The following is an 18,982-nucleotide window of genomic DNA, read 5'->3' on the forward strand; positions in this document are numbered from 1 at the left end:
TCATAGATAGATAGAGAGATATTCATTAATGTTTCATAGTAACAACATCATGAAAATACAATACAAAACATATGAATCAACAAATTCTATCAAATTATATGGAGGATTCCTTATTAGATGACCTTTCAACACCTTCTTCAAAAGGTTCACACTAAGTTTTTTCATGTCATTGGAAGTTTGTTGTATAGCCAAATGCCTTCATGTTTCCGTTCAGTTATTTCCAACCTTGTTCCTATTATCTTCAGATTTTCCCTTGTTCTATTATTATATGGAGGGTAGTCACATCCCCTGTCAAACAAAGAACGAAAATTTTTCCATAAAATGAACAAAAATGTTTGATATCGAAGTTTGAACCAAATTTCTCAAAAAAAAATTTTTTTAAGACAACGTGTACTCAGTAAACGTAGTCAAAAAATTTTTTTTCGATAAACACCCCCCCCCCTCAAAAATAAAAAAGATCTAAGCTCTTGTATATGGTAGTGACTAAGAATTTCTAACACTTGAAATCAATAGACAATGATTAGTGAACTCATGAATAACGGTATTCATGACTGGAGTCATGAATTCACTTATCCATAATATTCCAAAATTATCTTCGTAAAGTGAATGGACAGTTAAAAGTTACCCAGTAAATAAACATCTAAACATACAAATGAATATTCTCGTCTGACACAAATATACAAAAACCTTTCAGCAGAAATTATTCTTGAAATAGTGAACAAACAAAAGATTTTACTTAATGAACCCAACAGATAATTAAATAGTAATACATTTATGGCATTTAGGTCCCCCTTCAAGGTTAGACCTACTGGTCAAAAATATGACAGATAAGGGGTAGAATTTCAATTTTTGGACACTTCAGGTTACAATTTCAGTTCGTGAACATACTAGTGGAAGTTTGAATTCGCACAGTGCTATTTTGAAATTCTGAATTCTTATATTCCAGAGGTTTAGAATTTTTCAAGTTTGAGAGGAGTTGAAATTGTAATTTACAGTAGGAATAGAAGAAAATATGTCGGAAATGAATGAATTATCACAATCGAGCGGCTATGCAAGTGATTGCTCAGAAGAATCAGGTAAGTCCCCAAAATTTTATTTCTTGTGGAACAAAATTAAAAAAAATTGTGTTTAGGTCAACAATTTTTATACCGAATGATATTATTTTTCACAAACAGATAAATTGAGCGCATTAGATAATAACACTTAATGAAGTGTGATTTAGTCATAATAAAATTCAAGAGAATATAATAGAATTTATGCAATGGAGATCAAGGTAGAAATTCTTTCAAGTTAAATTTTGAATACATAATCAAGAATGGAGCATTATATAATTGATAGTAATGGTATACATGAATATTATTCAATTATCGATTATCTTATTATAATATGAAAAAAACTATAAAATTCTGTTGAAAAACTTAACTATTCCAAATTTAGTAAAATTATTTTGGGGTAAACACTCACATTTTGAAATATAAAATATCTCTCAATGGACACATTTATTTTTCGAACTTATTATTCTAATCCAAGTTTACTGAATGAAGGCTTCCTAAATACTGAGCTCTACACGAACTCCAATAACTTCGTTAGGTGAATAGGCTTGAATGATATCAAATGGATAGTGTGAATCAATCAACAAAATATCGAGAAGAATAAGAATTATTTGAAATAAAACAAGTAATATCCACTAATATTATAATACCTTGCTTTATTTTATCTATAATGATTTTTCATCAATTAAGGTCCTAATCCATTAGATAATTTGTATTTATGATTGATTAATCTATTCATTTTAAGTATGAAATAATTTGTCTATCCAAGCACAATAAAAGTTTCGCAAAAAAAAAGCGAATAGGTATACTAAAAAATTTCGAAGAAAACTTGTTTTTTTTTCGAACATTCAGTGAAAGTTATCTAGAGTTTGACTACGTTGTATATTCTTCAGAATTCAACCTGATTACTAAATTTAAAAAAAATATCGAAAGCCCAAATCGTTATTTCCATTTCATACAACTCAATCAAAAAATGTTCAAAATTACCTTATCTTTCTGTTACCTATATGAATAAATAAATTATACGATATTATTTCGTGTAAATGACATTTCTATCTAGATGCCACCGTAAAATGATAACTCTTGAACGGAAAAACCTAGAAATTTTCTAAAAACGTATTTAGAAAGGCGCGGCTGAAATCGGACTAGGGGTTCCGTAAATATAGTCATTTGAATTTTTTTTCTTTATTTTCCAAACTATAGATTGGATCGAAATGAAATTTTGATTATCTGGGATGATTTATTATTAATTCTTATTATTGTGATTCTTATCACAGTCACAATTATACAAACATTTCGGGTAGAACCGTTTTCAATGTCTAAAAATAATAATAAATTACAAACATTATACAATCAAAAACAAACAGATAGAGATCCATTACCTCTTTGAGTACTGTAATAAATAACAACTTTTATTTGTTATTTTTGGGGGACATTTTGTCGAGTAAGGTGAGTTGTGTGATTTTTAAATATGGTGTATAATTATTAAAAATCGAAAGGAGACCTGCAAAGTTCCCGATTTTCACCGTCTTTCTAAATATTTCTGTATATAGGTATTTTTTGAAGTATTGAGAATAAAATTAACTCAATATAAGTACATCACACAAAATTAAAATTCAATATCTTTTTTAATTACAGATGTGGTTTTAGATGAAATATTAGCAATGAGAAGTAGATACCCAACAAAAGTACCTGTAAGTATTCTTATTTATTCACCATCAAATTCTCCATGGTTCGGCAATATGACAAGCATATCAATTGATAAACAAACATTTATAGTTGAAAATTATTTCAAGAACTTGACCATTGTTCATTCAAATCATCACTTTATATTTTAATCACAAATCTGAAGTAGTGATCCAAAAATTATATCAGAAATGACTGGTTATTTCCTTTTTCTATAAATGTTTCAGATCATAATGTTCCATAAATTTTGTAAAGTCTAGAGAATGGAAAAATATATTTTCTTAACGTCGGCAAACTGACATAGTATCAATCTCCTGCTTTTTAGTCCTTACGCCACCAGTCATCATTTATAATATTCAAATCGTTTTGGTATTGCTATACACTGCCTCATATTTTTTTATGTTAAAATTTGTTTTATATTTAGAAGGAAAAACATTACTTCTGTAATGATTATATAGAGAAAAAAAATAACTTCTTCTGCCATGAAGGTCAAAGTTTTCGTAAACTAAATAAATAATGAAAATATAAAAATTGAGCGCATGCGAATAATAGTAAAATTGAGACGAAAAATGTCATAAGAAACAACAGATAAATTTCAGAGACAAATTTTGTCAGGCCTATAACTTCTCGAAAGTAACAGGCACATGTTACCTTCTTGAGTTCCTTTATAAATAAATAAATATTAATAAAAAATAAATATGAATTGAAATTCAATTATTGTGAAAAATACAAGAATTTGATTATACAATGGACTCTGGATCTCATAACTATCAAGTAACTTTCAATTTTTTTTATAGGTTATCGTTAAAAGATTCTCCAAAGAAAAGCATTTACCTCAGCTGGATAAAAAGAAATATTTAATACCCCAAGAGGTGACTATGTCACAATTTCAAATGTTTCTGAGGTAATTATAAATTACAATTTGACTTTTCCATCAGGAATGTATCTTGTGATTCTTTCATTTTCAGAAATAAAATGGAGGTTCAAAGGAACAGATCTATGTATCTTCTTGTTAACAATAGATCGATGCTTTGTCTATCGACGACCATAGCTGAAGTATACTATGAGTATGCTAACAACGAAGGATACCTTTCTATAACATACGCATCTCAAGAGGTATTTGGTAGCAGGTCTGCGGATTCAATTGAAAAAAGTTCAAACTCGAAAATAAAATACTGACTGAAGAGTTGAAATAATAAAATGACATAAAAATATGACTTAGTTATGAGTTTAAACACTGTTATTTATATGTTTTTGTGATTGATTTTTTTTTTGAAAGCATAGTTTTAGCTTTGTACTGATTTACTATATTTTAAATAGGTCAATGAAATGCAAAATTGAAATTATTATAATTACTGTCCTATCACATGTCGAATAGATATTAAAGACTGATTTCTGTTCGAATCTGGCATTAAAAAACAACAACCAAAATGAGTTGGGATAACAGAAATATTAGTGTTTAATACCTTTGAACAAGTTGTGAATTATTGTAAATTGTTGATTCTATAAATATTTATTGTGTATGGCAGTTCTACTTCCTCATGCATTTTTCATTTTTGTCTCATTCATTATTTATTGAACCAAATATATTTTGACATATGGGTTAGTAGAGCTTTATAATATTATACATAGTGCTATTAAAATTGTTAAATGCGATTAAAATGTTTTCTATAATTAAATGTTGTAATAATTTTTTACTTAATCAAAAGATTTATATTCCCCTTGACTTAAATTAGTACTATAGTGCTCTAAAAAATCTCTAAATGTAGAAACTAATTTTTAGATTTTCTGAATGAATGAACCTCAATTTTGCTCAAAGTTTCATATGCTCAAATGTAACATCTTCGAGATATTTCGATTAGTCATAAATTGGAGGGTCTTTTAAAAAATCTAATAATATCGAAAAGAATAAATTTATTCTATTGATATTTTAAAAGTGAATACCAAAAGAACGAAGCTATATACTAAATTTTCAATAATCAAGCATTAATATCAAGCTTTTTCTGAATAGAAAATAAACCGAATAATAATGAAATTAGGATTGATCTCAATCATTTTGCGAATATAATAAAATTTGCAACCTAATCTATATACATAAAAAAGAGGATCTATTATGTAAGGACATCACGTTCAATCGACTGCACCAAATTGGACAATTCTTTTTTTTTTTTGTTGTGTTCGTTACTGCCATGAAAAGGTTTATACAAAAAAATATTTTCGACAAAATCGTATGGAAAAGAAAAAAAAAGAATTGGCTGTTTTCTCCGAAATAACAATTATAGAGAATAATGTGACACTTCGAAAAGTGTATTTTGGGTTGCCCGACAGAATGTGCGAACTCAATGCATGTTTAGTATCTTGATTTTGTTTATTTAAATATCATACATATATAATACATAATATCGAAAAGAATAAATGTATTCTATTGATATTTTAAAAGTGAATACCAAAAGAACGAAGCTATATACTAAATTTTCAATAATCAAGCATTAATATCAAGCTTTTTCTGAATAGAAAATAAACCGAATAATAATGAAATTAGGATTGATCTCAATCATTTTGCGAATATAATAAAATTTGCAACCTAATCTATATACATAAAAAAGAGGATCTATTATGTAAGGACATCACGTTCAATCGACTGCACCAAATTGGACAATTCTTTTTTTTTTGTTGTGTTCGTTACTGCCATGAAAAGGTTTATACAGAAAAATATTTTCGACAAAATCGTATGGAAAAGAAAAAAAAAGAATTGGCTGTTTTCTCCGAAATAACAATTATAGAGAATAATGTGACACTTCGAAAAGTGTATTTTGGTTTGCCCGACAGAATGTGCGAACTCAATGCATGTTTAGTATCTTGATTTTGTTTATTTAAATATCATACATATTGCACCAATATGCAGTACCGTATCTAGGGCGTGGCGAAGGTGGCACTCGCCACCGGCGCAAGGTTTGTAGGGGCGCCCAAAAATATCAAAAGAAAAAAATATTGGAACACCAGGCGATACAAAAAAAGTAAACAACGGATGAGTGTATACCGATGACGAACGCAAAAATCACAGATGTGAATAGAATAGAATAGAATAATAGAATAATATTTATTGATCCTGTGGATTGTAACATAACAATATAGGACAAGTCAATTACAAGGAAAAAAGGCTCAAAAAAAAAATAAACAAGAAAAATTACATAACAGAAACAGCCATCCTAGCTCTAATGTAACTCATTATCATTGAGAAACTCTTGAACACAATAGTAACATTTTTTTATTAATAAATTTCTTACAGTATGTTTAAAGGCAATTTTATTCTGCAGTTGCTTAATCGAATTAGGTAACTTATTATATAATACAATACCCATATAGGCAGGGTCATGTTCAAATATGCTCAATCTATGTCTAGGTATAGAAAGCTTCCCACCGTGTCTTGTAGAATAATCATGGTAGTCACAATTTTTCCTGAATTTTTCCAAATAAGACTTCACAAATATCAATATTTCCATGATATATATACAAGGCACCGTGAGTAGCTCGATTTTAACAAAAAATTGCCGACAAGGAGCAAATCTCTGTGCACCCAGCATTATTCGGATAGCTCTTTTTTGAACGCGGAATACTCTCAAGCTCAATGATGAACACCCCCAGATAATTATACCATACTTTATTCTGGAATATATATGCGAATAATAGTATGATTTCATTATTTCAAAATTGGTCAATCCTCTCAACCTATACAGGGCATAACAGGCTGACGACAAGCCACCACATACAGATTCAATATGACTTCCCCATCCCAAATCATTTTCCAGACATAAACCCAAAAATTTGGTTTTAGAGACCTGTTGGATAATTTTCCCATCTTTTTTCAATAGAAGCGATTCTGTATAATTTCCTGTCCTTGGTGAAAAACACATGAATACAGTTTTTTCTGTGTTCAGATGAAGATGATTTTTATTGAACCACTCTACAAATTTGCCGAGCATTCCCTGGGCACACTTTCTCAGATCTTCCTTGTTTTCCCTGAGATGGGAGATAGGAGCAACGCCGACAAAGCGGATAGATAAAGGGAAAGTAATAAACACCGGACATAGACGAGCTCGTAGTGCAATAAAAGTACTAATCTTGAAAGTGGTAATAAACTCATAGGTAAACCGTAAAAGGGTCCGATTTTTTACTGTCGTGCCGATTTCAAAAGAGAGTAAAATGATTATTCGTTCATTTTATGGGAAAATATTCGTTCTTCGTCTTGCGAAATCTGAAATTTTATATTTTGGAAATCTCGGGTGGGGTTGATTACCCCCAGTATTTGTACGCTCCTGGGGACATCTGAATATTGCTACATTTTTATTCCGGCGAAAAGTATACACTTATTTCAAACTATGTTGAGTGTTTACTGTGTTTTCGAGTTTCTGCATATTTTAAATTCTATCCACAGAAATTGTGGTATTTCAGGTAAGTTGAGAAAAAATTATACATGAAAAAAAAAATTTATTTTTAAATATAAATCAAAAATATCCTGGGCTTGCAAAATTGGCATTATGGTTCGTGTTGCCTCTTCCATTTATAGTTTTCATTTGGAGATAGATCAATTCAAATAAAACAGAAAACTAATATTAGATATGGGTTGATTCTTGATTGAGTATTCAATTATTTATTTAATCAGAAATTATTATTTTCTTACCAAAAAATTCGTATGAAAAAAATTAAACAAAGGATTTTGACTATCAATCATCCATCCAAATATTATTCTTATGCTAAGTTTACGATTGTTTTTTTGCAGACATGCCACCAAAAAAATTATCAGGAGCGCAGAATAAAGCACTACGTGCTCAAAAAACTGCTACCTTAAAAGCCAACACAAGTGACATATCAAAGTTTTTATTACCACAAAAACCGTGTACTACTGAAGTGAGTGAAACTGTCAGTCTTACTCATTCTGATATTTCTGCTTCAAGTTCTACAGATAGCGAAAGTGAACAAAAAATATTTATAAAACTTGAATCTAGTCAAAATCACGAAAACGAAGAAAATCGACAAAATCATGAACTCCAAACTAACATAGAGATTGACTTCAACAATCCAACAACGTGGAATATAAATAAAAATACTATTACGATGTATGTTGAGCATGGTCCTATTTGTTTTGATGACATCGAATGTTATCCATGGCGAACAACAGGCGATTTGAAAAACATTGGTTCACAAACATCAAGAAAAATGGAGAAAGAATTTTTAGAAATCGGCTCATTTATTGTAAGGATTTGGACTCACTATTTTGTTTCCCATGTAAACTTTTTAATGATACCAACAACATTTGGACCACTGGTTTTAATGATTGGAAACATTTAAATCCTACGTTACCTCGTCACGAAAATTCCATCAGTCATAGAGAAAACTACATAAAGTTGAAAGCTTTTGAAAAGAGATTGAAAATGGGTGGTTGTATCGATGATGAGCTGCTGAAAACAATAGAAAACGAGAAAAATAAGTGGAGGCATATTTTAAAAGTGATCCAAATTGTGGTAGACTTCTTAACACAATTGAACTCATAAGTCACTATGATAATGTTATTAAGGCCCACATTGAAACCCACAATAAAGGCACTCTCCTATTTTTCTTCTAGAATACAAAATGAACTGATTGGTTTAGCAGCTACTAAAGTACGAAGACATATTATTAAAGATATAAAGGACGCGAAATATTTCTCAATATTGGTTGACTGTACCACAGACGTGGCTCATCGAGAGCAGATGGTTCAGATAAAACGTTACGTACATATTGATAGCAATAAAAAATGCAGTATTAAGGAAAGTTTTATTGACTTCATTAATACTCGCGAAAAAACAGGTGAAGGACTCGCAAAAGAAATCGTAGAAAAATTGATCGCCGATGGTTTGGACATTAACAATGTGAGAGGGCAGTCTTATGATAATGGGGCTAATATGGCTGGAAAATACAAGGGTGTACAAGCTCGAATTTGGATGTTAAATGATAATGCAAAATTTATTCCTTGCACTGCCCACAGTCTGAATTTAGTGGGCGTTCATGCTGCTGAGGTGAACCCACATATGGAAACGTTCTTTGCAACTGTTCAGCAAATATATAATTTTTTTGTTGGATCTTCTTCAAGGTGGGAATTACTCAAAACAGAAGTCGACCTCACTCTTAAAGGTTTTTGCGATACTCGCTGGTCCTCAAAAGCAAACGCTGTACATTCCTTGAAGTCACAATTAGGTAAAATTATTGAAATTCTTCGCAAGCTAAAAAAATTGTCCTTAGTAAATTTGATATCAAATTATGAACTCTTCATATATCTTAACTTCTGGGATATTCTGTTGATTAAGATAAATAGAATCAATCAATCTTTGCAGGAAAAGCAACTTGATATTTCTAAAAGCTCACGAATGATACTTGGACTATTAAACGAATTGAAAGCGTATAGAGAAAACTTTCTCCCATCATTGATGGAATTTTCAAAAATTGAAGCAGATAAAATCGGAATTGAAGCAATATTACATGAGTCAAGGAAACGGAAGAAACCAAAAATGTCAGGAGAACCAGCTAGTGATGAAGCTTATCTTTTTGATGCAAATGCAAAACTCAGAATTGGACTATTACAAGTGCTTGATAAAACAATAATGGATATGGGAAAAAGATTTGTTGCTTTGAAGGAAGTGGCCGACAACTTTTTTTGAATGGAAGTGTTATTCAATCTATGACTATTGACGATTTGAAGAAAAGTGCTGCAGATCTTGCAAAAAAATATCCTTCTGATTTAAATGCACATGAATTTTCAATGGAAATTGAAAGTTCCAAATTTCAAAGTAACCTAATTATAGGCAACTTTATCGAAATGGGACCATTACAAATATTGAATGGTATATATGATCTCACTCTTGAGAATATTTATCCGAATCTACAAACGGCTTTGAGAATATTTCTGAGTTTGACAACTGCTACTTGTGAACGTTCCTTTAGCAAACTGAAACTCATAAAGTCGTATCTTCGTTCCTCCTTGGGACAAGAGCGATTATCAAATATGTCAATCCTTGCAATCGAAAGGGAAGTGACATGTACCTTAGATTACTCGAAATTAGTGGATTCATTTGCCGAATTGAAATCAAGAAAAGTTAGATTTTGAACCAATAACATACTTACATAATTGTGATTATCGATTATAATTTTCTAGTCAATTATCCGAAGAAATACTTTACATTTTCAGTATTTTCAAAAATTAAGTAGAAATATATGAATTTTTTTAGATATAGGTACCTATTTACTATATGAATATAAATATTTTGTTTTGGAATTTGTTTTATTTTTATATAAATAATAATATTTAATCGAATAAGTAAATATCTACATTATTGTGTATTATTTTAAAACTCTAAGGAAAATATATGACGTAAATTATGGAGAAAAAACACTATAAGAAAATATAATGGATAAAAAAAAATCTCGAAAATGGGGGGCGCTGTCAAATATATTGCCACAGGCGCAATACTACCTAGATACGGTCCTGCCAATATGTATTGAAAATACAATATTTGAATCGGATTAAAATTTTTTACCGATGTAAAATGGCTTTGCCGTCTGATTTAATAAATAAATAAATATCTCCATCGATTATGAAATGTAATATAACCTATATTTTCAAGATATACAGGGTGATTCATTGGTAAATTGGCAAAAGTTGAAGGTAGGAGACTGAGGCGAGTCAGAATAACCTACATTTGAAGGGTCTTTCTCTCTTTCTAATCAAGATCCAGAATGTTTTTTTGGGTTTTAAAATTTCTTCAGGTATCTTAAACTTTAGAACCCCCCTGTGTATTTTCATGATATTTGGTACGTTTATTCTCTGCAACTACTACTTCATAGATAATTCATTAATGTTTCATAGTAACAACATCATGAAAATAATATACAAAACATATAAATCAACAAATTCCAAATTCCATTAAATTATATAGAGGATTCCTTATTAGATGATCTTTCAACACCTTCCTCAAAAGGTTCACTCTAACATTTTTCCATGTCATTGGAAGTTTGTCGCATAACCGAATGCCTTCAGTTATTTCCAACCTTGTTCCTATTATCTTCAGATTTTCCATTGTTCTATTATTATACAGGGTGTCCCATAAGTGGCACGTCACAGTGACTCCGGAGGTAGGTCAGCTAAAGAGGGACCTAACCAGCCTAACATGACCCCAGTAAAAGTTGCATGGTTTTCGAGTTATTACCAAATTACGTTTTTTAGTGAATTTTCACCTTTTTTAACATTGTCAGGGTCAGAATTCTGCTGGAAAGCTCTCGAAGCTTATTTTTTTTGTTGTAATGGAATCTTAAATAGTTATTTAAGATGACATGAGTATGATTCTGTCAAAAAGTTATGTGGATTTCCGTAAATTAATGGATAAATCTTGATTTCAATTGCTAGCAAAACGAGAACTTCGACTTTGGACACCTGCTGTAAAAAAAAAATCCTTGAAACAAAACGAGCAAGTAACATAAAAAAATTGGGCATTTTAGACAGATTTAGAAATGGTACAATACACGAATCTTATGCCCATAAAACTAGGTATTTTCATCATTTTACCGATGCCCTACTTAACTAAGTTGAAACTAGGAACCCCGCTATCAGGTAATTTTGCCGCTTGCTATGACATTACATTTGATACCGGGCTTTGTTATTATTTGTTAAAGTCACAATAGGGAAAAAGATGGATTAGGGGAAGCGAAAAAGGAATATTATTGAAAAAAAAGGTAAATTAATTAAAAACAGACTTAAATTTCGAGTATTTATTTAATTCTTAAATCTAACTTACAGTAAATGTTCAAAATGTTTCCCTCGGACTCTAATGCATAAATGACACCGTTTTATAAAATTACGATTCAATTTTCTTAAACTAATTTCCGATATGGTCCGGGCTGCATCGAATACGCGTTCACGCAATTCTTCCTCGCTTCTTATTGGTTTTGCATACACTTTGTCCTTTATTGAATTGAATTGAATCGTAATTTTATAAAACGGTGTCATTTATGCATTAGAGTCCGAGGGAAACAGTTTGAACATTTACTGTAAGTTAGATTTAAGAATTAAATAAATAATCGAAAGTTAAGTCTGTTTTTAATTAATTTACCTTTTTTTTCAATAATATTCCTTTTTCGCTTCCCCTAATCCATCTTTTTCCCTATTGTGACTTTAACAAATAATAACAAAGCCCGGTATCAAATGTAATGTCATAGCAAGTGGCAAAATTACCTGATAGCGGGGTTCCTAGTTTCAACTTAGTTAAGTAGGGCATCGGTAAAATGATGAAAATACCTAGTTTTATGGGCATAAAATTCGTGTATTGTACCATTTCTAAATCTGTCTAAAATGCCCAATTTTTTTATGTTACTTGCTCGTTTTGTTTCAAGGATTTTTTTTTCACAGCAGGTGTCCAAAGTCGAAGTTCTCGTTTTGCTAGCAATTGAAACCAAGATTTATCCATTAATTTACGGAAATCCACATAACTTTTTGACAGAATCATACTCATGTCATCTTAAATAACTATTTAAGATTCCATTACAACAAAAAAAAAAAGCTTCGAGAGCTTTCCAGCAGAATTCTGACCCTGACAATGTTAAAAAAGGTGAAAATTCACTAAAAAACGTAATTTGGTAATAACTCGAAAACCATGCAACTTTTACTGGGGCCATGTTAGGCTGGTTAGGTCCCTCTTTAGCTGACCTACCTCCGGTGTCACTGTGACGTGCCACTTATGGGACACCCTGTATATGGATGGCAGTCACATCTCTTGTCAAACGAAGAACAAAAATTTTCCCATAAAATGAACAAATAATCATTTTACTTTCCTTTGAAATCGTCACGGCAGTAAAAAATCGGACACTTACGTTTTATGAGTTTATTATTGCTGTGGAAGTGAGTACTTTTATTGCACTACGAACACGTATATGTCGGAGGTTTATTATTTTCCTTTATCTATCCGCTTTGTCGGCGTCGCCCCTTATTTGTCATCTGCCACTTACCCCTTGTTTACGTTTTTTATATTATTCTCATCACTAATGTTCAATACTGTAGTTATCAAAGAACGGAACTGAGTAATTCGTATCGAAAAATTGTCTGGGCTGTGTTTTACAATTTATTGTATTTCAATCAAATTGCAATTTATTGTGAAGAAATCAGTTTTGAATTGACTACCTATATATAAGTTCATAAATGGGAGGAAAATGACAGATTTCTCGCTCGATTTCTCAGATCATTTTCAGAAAGTTATATGTATAACGGATACAGGTGTTAAAGTTCAAGTTTTTCCTCATAGTACCTTCCCTTCAAAAGATATTTAATTTGAATTGGCATAGATATTCCAATTTAAAGTTTTCGTCATGCTAATTTTGAATACAAATCTACAGGATGATATTTTTCTGAGAGGGTGCCCGGGTGAGAAAAAAAAACTGGTTACTACACTTTTTGATTTGTTGTAATTTTTTCGTAACTACTATCGATTTCGATAAAAAAAAATCAAACAGCTCTCCAGTAATCCTCAGGAAAATTCAAATTATTATAAAGATCCAGTTAGTACGCTGTGATGAATAGATAAATATATATTTTGGTACTTATTCTCCCCCTCTGTAGCGAATATTGATAAAGATTCGATAAACTGATATAATCATCACAAGAAAGTTGGACTACAAGAAACAACCAATATCTCGCAAATAACGTGTTTGCGGGCTCATGTTTATGCGAGTTTTCATTCTTGAAATTATCTTGATTAATCTCTCATTTTCTTTCTTAACTCCGATTCAGGAACACCCAGTATAAGATAAGAACAATAGAATTGGTAATGAAAAAATCGATATCAAACCTCTTTTTCTCACTTTGAAGATATAAATAAACGTTATCGTCAATACATTTTTTTTTCGATTAAATCCCCCCCCACCAGGGAAAAAAAAAGTTCTAAGCTCTTGTATATGCTAGTGACTAAGAATTTCTAACACTTGAAATCAAGAGATAATGATCAGTGAATTCATGACTTTATTCATGAATAACAGTATTCGTGACTGAAGTCATGAATTCACTTATCAATAATATTCCAAAATTACCTATCTTTATTTATAGAGTGTATAGTCAGTCCAAAGTTACTCATTAAATAATCATCTAAACAAACAAATGAAGATATTATGATAAAAGTGGGTCGTAAATAATAGGTGATACAGAATATTGTCGTCTAACACAAAAATAAAAAAAACATTTCAGCAATAATTATTTTCAAAATGACAAATTAACAATCAAAAGATGTCTCTTAATGAACCCGACACCTAATTGAATAATTATAATACCTTTATCGCTTTTAGGTCCCTCCATAAAGGTATAAGACCTAATGGTCAAAAGAATGACAGATAAGGGGTAGAATTTTTGGACACTTCAGGTTACAATTTCAGTTCGTGAACATACTAGTGGAAGTTGGAATTCGCAGAGTGCTATCTTAAAATTCTGGGTGAAGAATTCTTATACTCCAAAGGTTTTGAATTTTTCAAGTTTGAGGGGAGTTGAAATTATAATTTACGGTAGGAATAGAAGAAAATATGTCGAAAATAAATGGAATACCAGAATCGTGCGGTTATACAAGTGATAGCTCAGATCAATCAAGTAAGTCTCCAAAATTGTATTTCTTGTGGACCAAAATTGAAAAAATTTGTGTTTTAGTCAACAATTTTTATACCGAATGATATGATTTTTCACAAACAGTTAAATCGAGTGCATTAGACCAATGATAATAATATACATGAATATTATTCAATTATCAATTATCTTAGTATAATATGAAAATAATTATAAAATTATGTTGAAAATCTTAACTATTCCAAATTTAGTAAAATTATTTTGGAGTAAACACTCACATTTTAAAATATAAAATATCTCTCAATTGACACATTTATTTTTCAATCTTATTATTTTAATCCAAGTTAACTGAATGAAGGCTTCCTAAATACTGAGCTCTACACGAACTCCAATAACTTCGTTAGATGAATAGGCCTGAATGATATCAAATGCATTGTGTGAATCAGTCAACAAAATATCGAGAAGGATAAGAATTATTGGAAATAAAACAAGTAATATCCACTAATATAATATACCTTGGTTTATTTTATCTATAATGATTTTGCATTAATTAAGGTCCTAATCCATTAGATAATTTGTATTTATGATTGATTAATCTATTGTCTATCCAAGCACAATAAAAGTTTCGCAAAAAAAAGCGAATAGGTATACTAAAAAATTTCGAAGAAAACTTGTTTTTTTTCGAACATTCAGTGAAAGTTATCTAGAGTTTGACTACTTTGTATATTCTTCAGAATTCAACCTGATTACGAAATTTAAAAAAAATATCGAAAGCCCAAATCGTCATTTCCATTTCATACAACTCAATCAAAAAATGTTCAAAATTACCTTATCTTCTGTTATATGAATAAATAAATTATAAGTTGTGGTACTTAACCCAATATTTAGCGAACATTAATGAAGAAAGCATTAAATTCAGTGATGTTGAAACATAATCATGCAAGTTTTTTAGAAATTCAACTTTATAAGCGTTAATTTCTCGAACAGAGCACAATAATATTTCGTGTAAATGGCATTTCTCTCTAGATGCCACCGTAAAATGATAACTCTTGAACGGAAAAACCTAGAAATGTTCAAAAAACGTATTTAGAATGGCGCGGCTGAAATCGGACTAGGGGTTCCGTAAATATAGTCATTTGAATTTTTTTTTCTCTATTTTCCAAACTATAGATTGGATCGAAATGAAATTTTGATTATCTAGGATGATTTATTATTTATTATTATTATTGTAATTCTCATCACAGTCACAATTATACAAACGTTTCGGGTAGAACCGTTTTCAATGTCTAAAAATAATAATAAATTACAAACATTATACAATCAAAAACAAACAGATAGAGATCAATTGCCTCTTTGAGTACTGTAATAAATAACAGTTTTTATTTGTTATTTTTGGGGAACATTTTGTTGAGTAAGGTGAGTTGTGTGATATTTGAATATGGAGTATAATTATTAAAAATCGAAAGGAGACCTGCAAAGTTACCGATTTTTACCGTCTTTCTAAATATTCCTGTATAAAGTATTTTTTGAAATATTGAGAATGAAATTAACTCAATATAAGTACATCACACAAAATTAAAATTTAATATCTTTTTTAATTACAGATGTGGCTGAAGATGAAATATTAGCAATGAGAAGTATATACCCAACAAAAATACCTGTAAGTATTCTAATTTATTCACCATCAAATTTTCCATGGTTCGTCGATATGACAATCATATAAATTGATAAACAAACATTAATAGTTGAAAATTATTTCAAGAACTTGACCATTGTTCATTCAAATCATCACTTTTTATTTTAATCACAAATCTGAAGTAGTGATCCAAAAATTATATCAGAAATGACTGGTTATTCCCTTTTTTTATAAATGTTTCATATCATGATGTTCCATAACTTTTGTAAAGTCTTGAGAATAGAAAAATATATTTCCTTAACGTCGGCAAACTGACATTGTATCAATCTCCTGCTTTCTGGTTCTTATACGCCACCAGTCTATCATTTCTAATATTTTAATCGTTTTGGTATTGCTATACACTGCCACATATTTTTTTTATATTAGAATTCGTTTTATATTTTAAAGGAAAAACATTAATGATTATATAGAGAAAAAAAACAACTTCTTTTTCCATGAAGGTCAAAATTTTCGTAAATTCAATAAATAATGAAAATATAAAAATTGAGCGCATGTGAATAATAGTTAAATTAAGACGAAAAATTTTATAAGAAACAACAGATAAATTTCGAAGACAAATTTTGTCAGGCCTAGAACTTCTTGAAAGTGACAGGCACATTCTACTTCCTTGATTTCCTTTTTAAATAAATAAATATGAATAAAAAAGAAATATGAATTGAAATTTAATTAATTTAATTTGATTGTAAAATGGACTCTGGATCTCATAACTATCAAGGCACTGTTTTAAATATTTTTTTATAGGTTATCGTTAAAAGATTCTCCAAAGAAAAGCATTTACCTCAGCTGGATAAAAAGAAATATTTAATACCCCAAGAGGTGACTATGTCACAATTTCAAATGATTCTGAGGTAATTATAAATTACAATTTAACTTTTCCATCAGGAATGTATCTTGTGATTCTTTCATTTTCAGAAATAAAATGCAGCTTCAAAGTAACAGATCTATGTATCTTCTTGTTAACAATAGATCGATGCTTAGTTTATCGACGACCATAGCTGAAGTATACTATGAGTATGCTCAAAACGAAGGATACCTTTCTATAGCATACGCATCTGAAGAGGTATTTGGTAGCAGATCTTCGGATTCAATTGAAAAAAGTTCAAACACGAAAATAAAATACTGACTGAAAAGTTGAAATAATAAAATGACATAAAAATATGACTCAGTTATGAGTTTAAAGACTGTTATTTATATTTTTTTGTGATTGATTTCTTTTTGAAAGCATAGTTTTAGCTTTGTACTGATTTACTATATTTTAAATAGGTCAATGAAATGCAAAATTGAAATTATTATAATTACTGTCCTATCACATGTCAAATAGTTATTAAAGACTGATTTCTGTTTGAATCTGGCATTAAAAAACAACAAGCAAAATGAGTTGGGATAACAGAAATATTAGTGTTTAATACCTTTGAACAAGTTGTGAATTATTGTAAATTGTTGATTCTATAAATATTTATTGTGTATGGCAGTTCTACTTCCTCATGCATTTTTCATTTTTGTTTCATTTATTATTTATTGAACCAAATGTATTTTGACATGAGGTAGTAGAGCTTTATAATATTATACATAGTGCTATTAAAATTGTTAAATGTGATTAAAATGTTTTCTATAATTAAATGTTGTAATAATTTTTTACTTAATCAAAACATTCATATTTCCCTTGACTTAAATTAGTATTACAGTGCTCTAAAAAATCTCTAGATGTAGAAACTAATTTTTAGATTTTCTGGATGAATGAATCCCAATTTTGTTCAAAGTTTCATTTGCTCTAAACGTAACATCTTCGAGATATTTCGATTCGTCATAAATTGGAGGGTCTTTGAAAAAATCTTATAATATCGAAAAGAATAAATTTATTCTATTGATATTTTAAAAGTGAATACCAAAAGAACGAAGCTATATACTAAATTTTCAATAATCAAGCATTAATATCAAGCTTTTTCTGAATAGAAAATAAACCGAATAATAATGAAATTAGGATTGATCTCAATCATTTTGCGAATATAATAAAATTTGCAACCTAATCTATATACATAAAAAAGAGGATCTATTATGTAAGGACATCACGTTCAATCGACTGCACCAAATTGGACAATTCTTTTTTTTTTTTGTTGTGTTCGTTACTGCCATGAAAAGGTTTATACAAAAAAATATTTTCGACAAAATCGTATGGAAAAGAAAAAAAAAGAATTGGCTGTTTTCTCCGAAATAACAATTATAGAGAATAATGTGACACTTCGAAAAGTGTATTTTGGGTTGCCCGACAGAATGTGCGGACTCAATGCATGTTTTGTATCTTGATTTTGTTTATTAAGAGTCTGTTTACACCACACTGCTCGGGAAGCAGAGGGGTCGCAACGTGAAGGGGCAAGAGCGGGTGGGCGTCGACTATCGTAGTAAAAATATAGACAACGTATTAGGCCCTCAGCCCAGATTGAATGAATTTGTAACGCATTGGGATTATCTCGTTTCTTTCTCGAGTTTTACTAGTGCGTGTCGGAATATGCAGCCGCATTTTCGACATTTTGATTAAATGAAATGATTGTCAAATGGTCACCTATGATTATGGTTGTAATTGTAAAGACGGTTTCTTTATAATAAGAACAGAGTTGAGAAACACGAACTGTTTTTTAGGTTTTGAAAAAGTTTGCATCCCAACAATTGTAGGAACTCCGGAGAGTGAATTATAATTTCCCCAGTTTCGATAAGATCGTTCAGCCCAACTATCATCACAAAATAACGTTATTGAAGGTGTACCATTTATGTCGATACTTCCACATTCGATCGCTTAGTTCACTTCTTCTGCTGCGGCTCCTTCCATAGATTTCAACGCTATCTGTTCCCAGGCATTACATACTTCATTGTGTACTCTTTTATTTTGAAATTATTATGATTATTATTATATATGATTATTATGAT

At 30.1% G+C, this 18,982-nt stretch overlaps 2 protein-coding genes across 7 annotated transcripts in view; one reads left to right on the forward strand and one right to left on the reverse strand.

Annotated features, from left to right (window-relative positions):
- Positions 1-18,982, reverse strand: part of LOC123675586 — a 75,139-nt gene that overhangs the window by 33,088 nt on the left and 23,069 nt on the right. The gene's annotated exons all lie outside the window — the stretch shown is intronic.
- LOC123675590 (microtubule-associated proteins 1A/1B light chain 3B-like) lies at positions 345-17,473 on the forward strand. Of its 3 annotated transcripts, none has more exons than XM_045610982.1 (4): positions 345-1,076; positions 2,691-2,746; positions 3,536-3,642; positions 3,707-4,142. In XM_045610982.1, exons 1-4 carry the CDS (start codon positions 1,013-1,015, stop codon positions 3,915-3,917), a joined length of 438 nt encoding a protein of 145 aa, XP_045466938.1. In that variant the 5' UTR covers positions 345-1,012; the 3' UTR covers positions 3,918-4,142. The 3 variants fall into 3 exon arrangements, with proteins under 3 accessions (XP_045466938.1, XP_045466937.1, XP_045466936.1); XM_045610981.1 differs by lacking the exons at positions 2,691-2,746; positions 3,536-3,642; positions 3,707-4,142 and adding exons at positions 15,969-16,024; positions 16,802-16,908; positions 16,973-17,473 and having other exon boundaries at positions 380-1,076; XM_045610980.1 differs by lacking the exons at positions 345-1,076; positions 2,691-2,746; positions 3,536-3,642; positions 3,707-4,142 and adding exons at positions 14,070-14,391; positions 15,969-16,024; positions 16,802-16,908; positions 16,973-17,473.

Source organism: Harmonia axyridis, chromosome 3 (genome assembly GCF_914767665.1).
Source record: "Harmonia axyridis chromosome 3, icHarAxyr1.1, whole genome shotgun sequence".
NCBI lineage: Eukaryota > Metazoa > Arthropoda > Insecta > Coleoptera > Coccinellidae > Harmonia > Harmonia axyridis.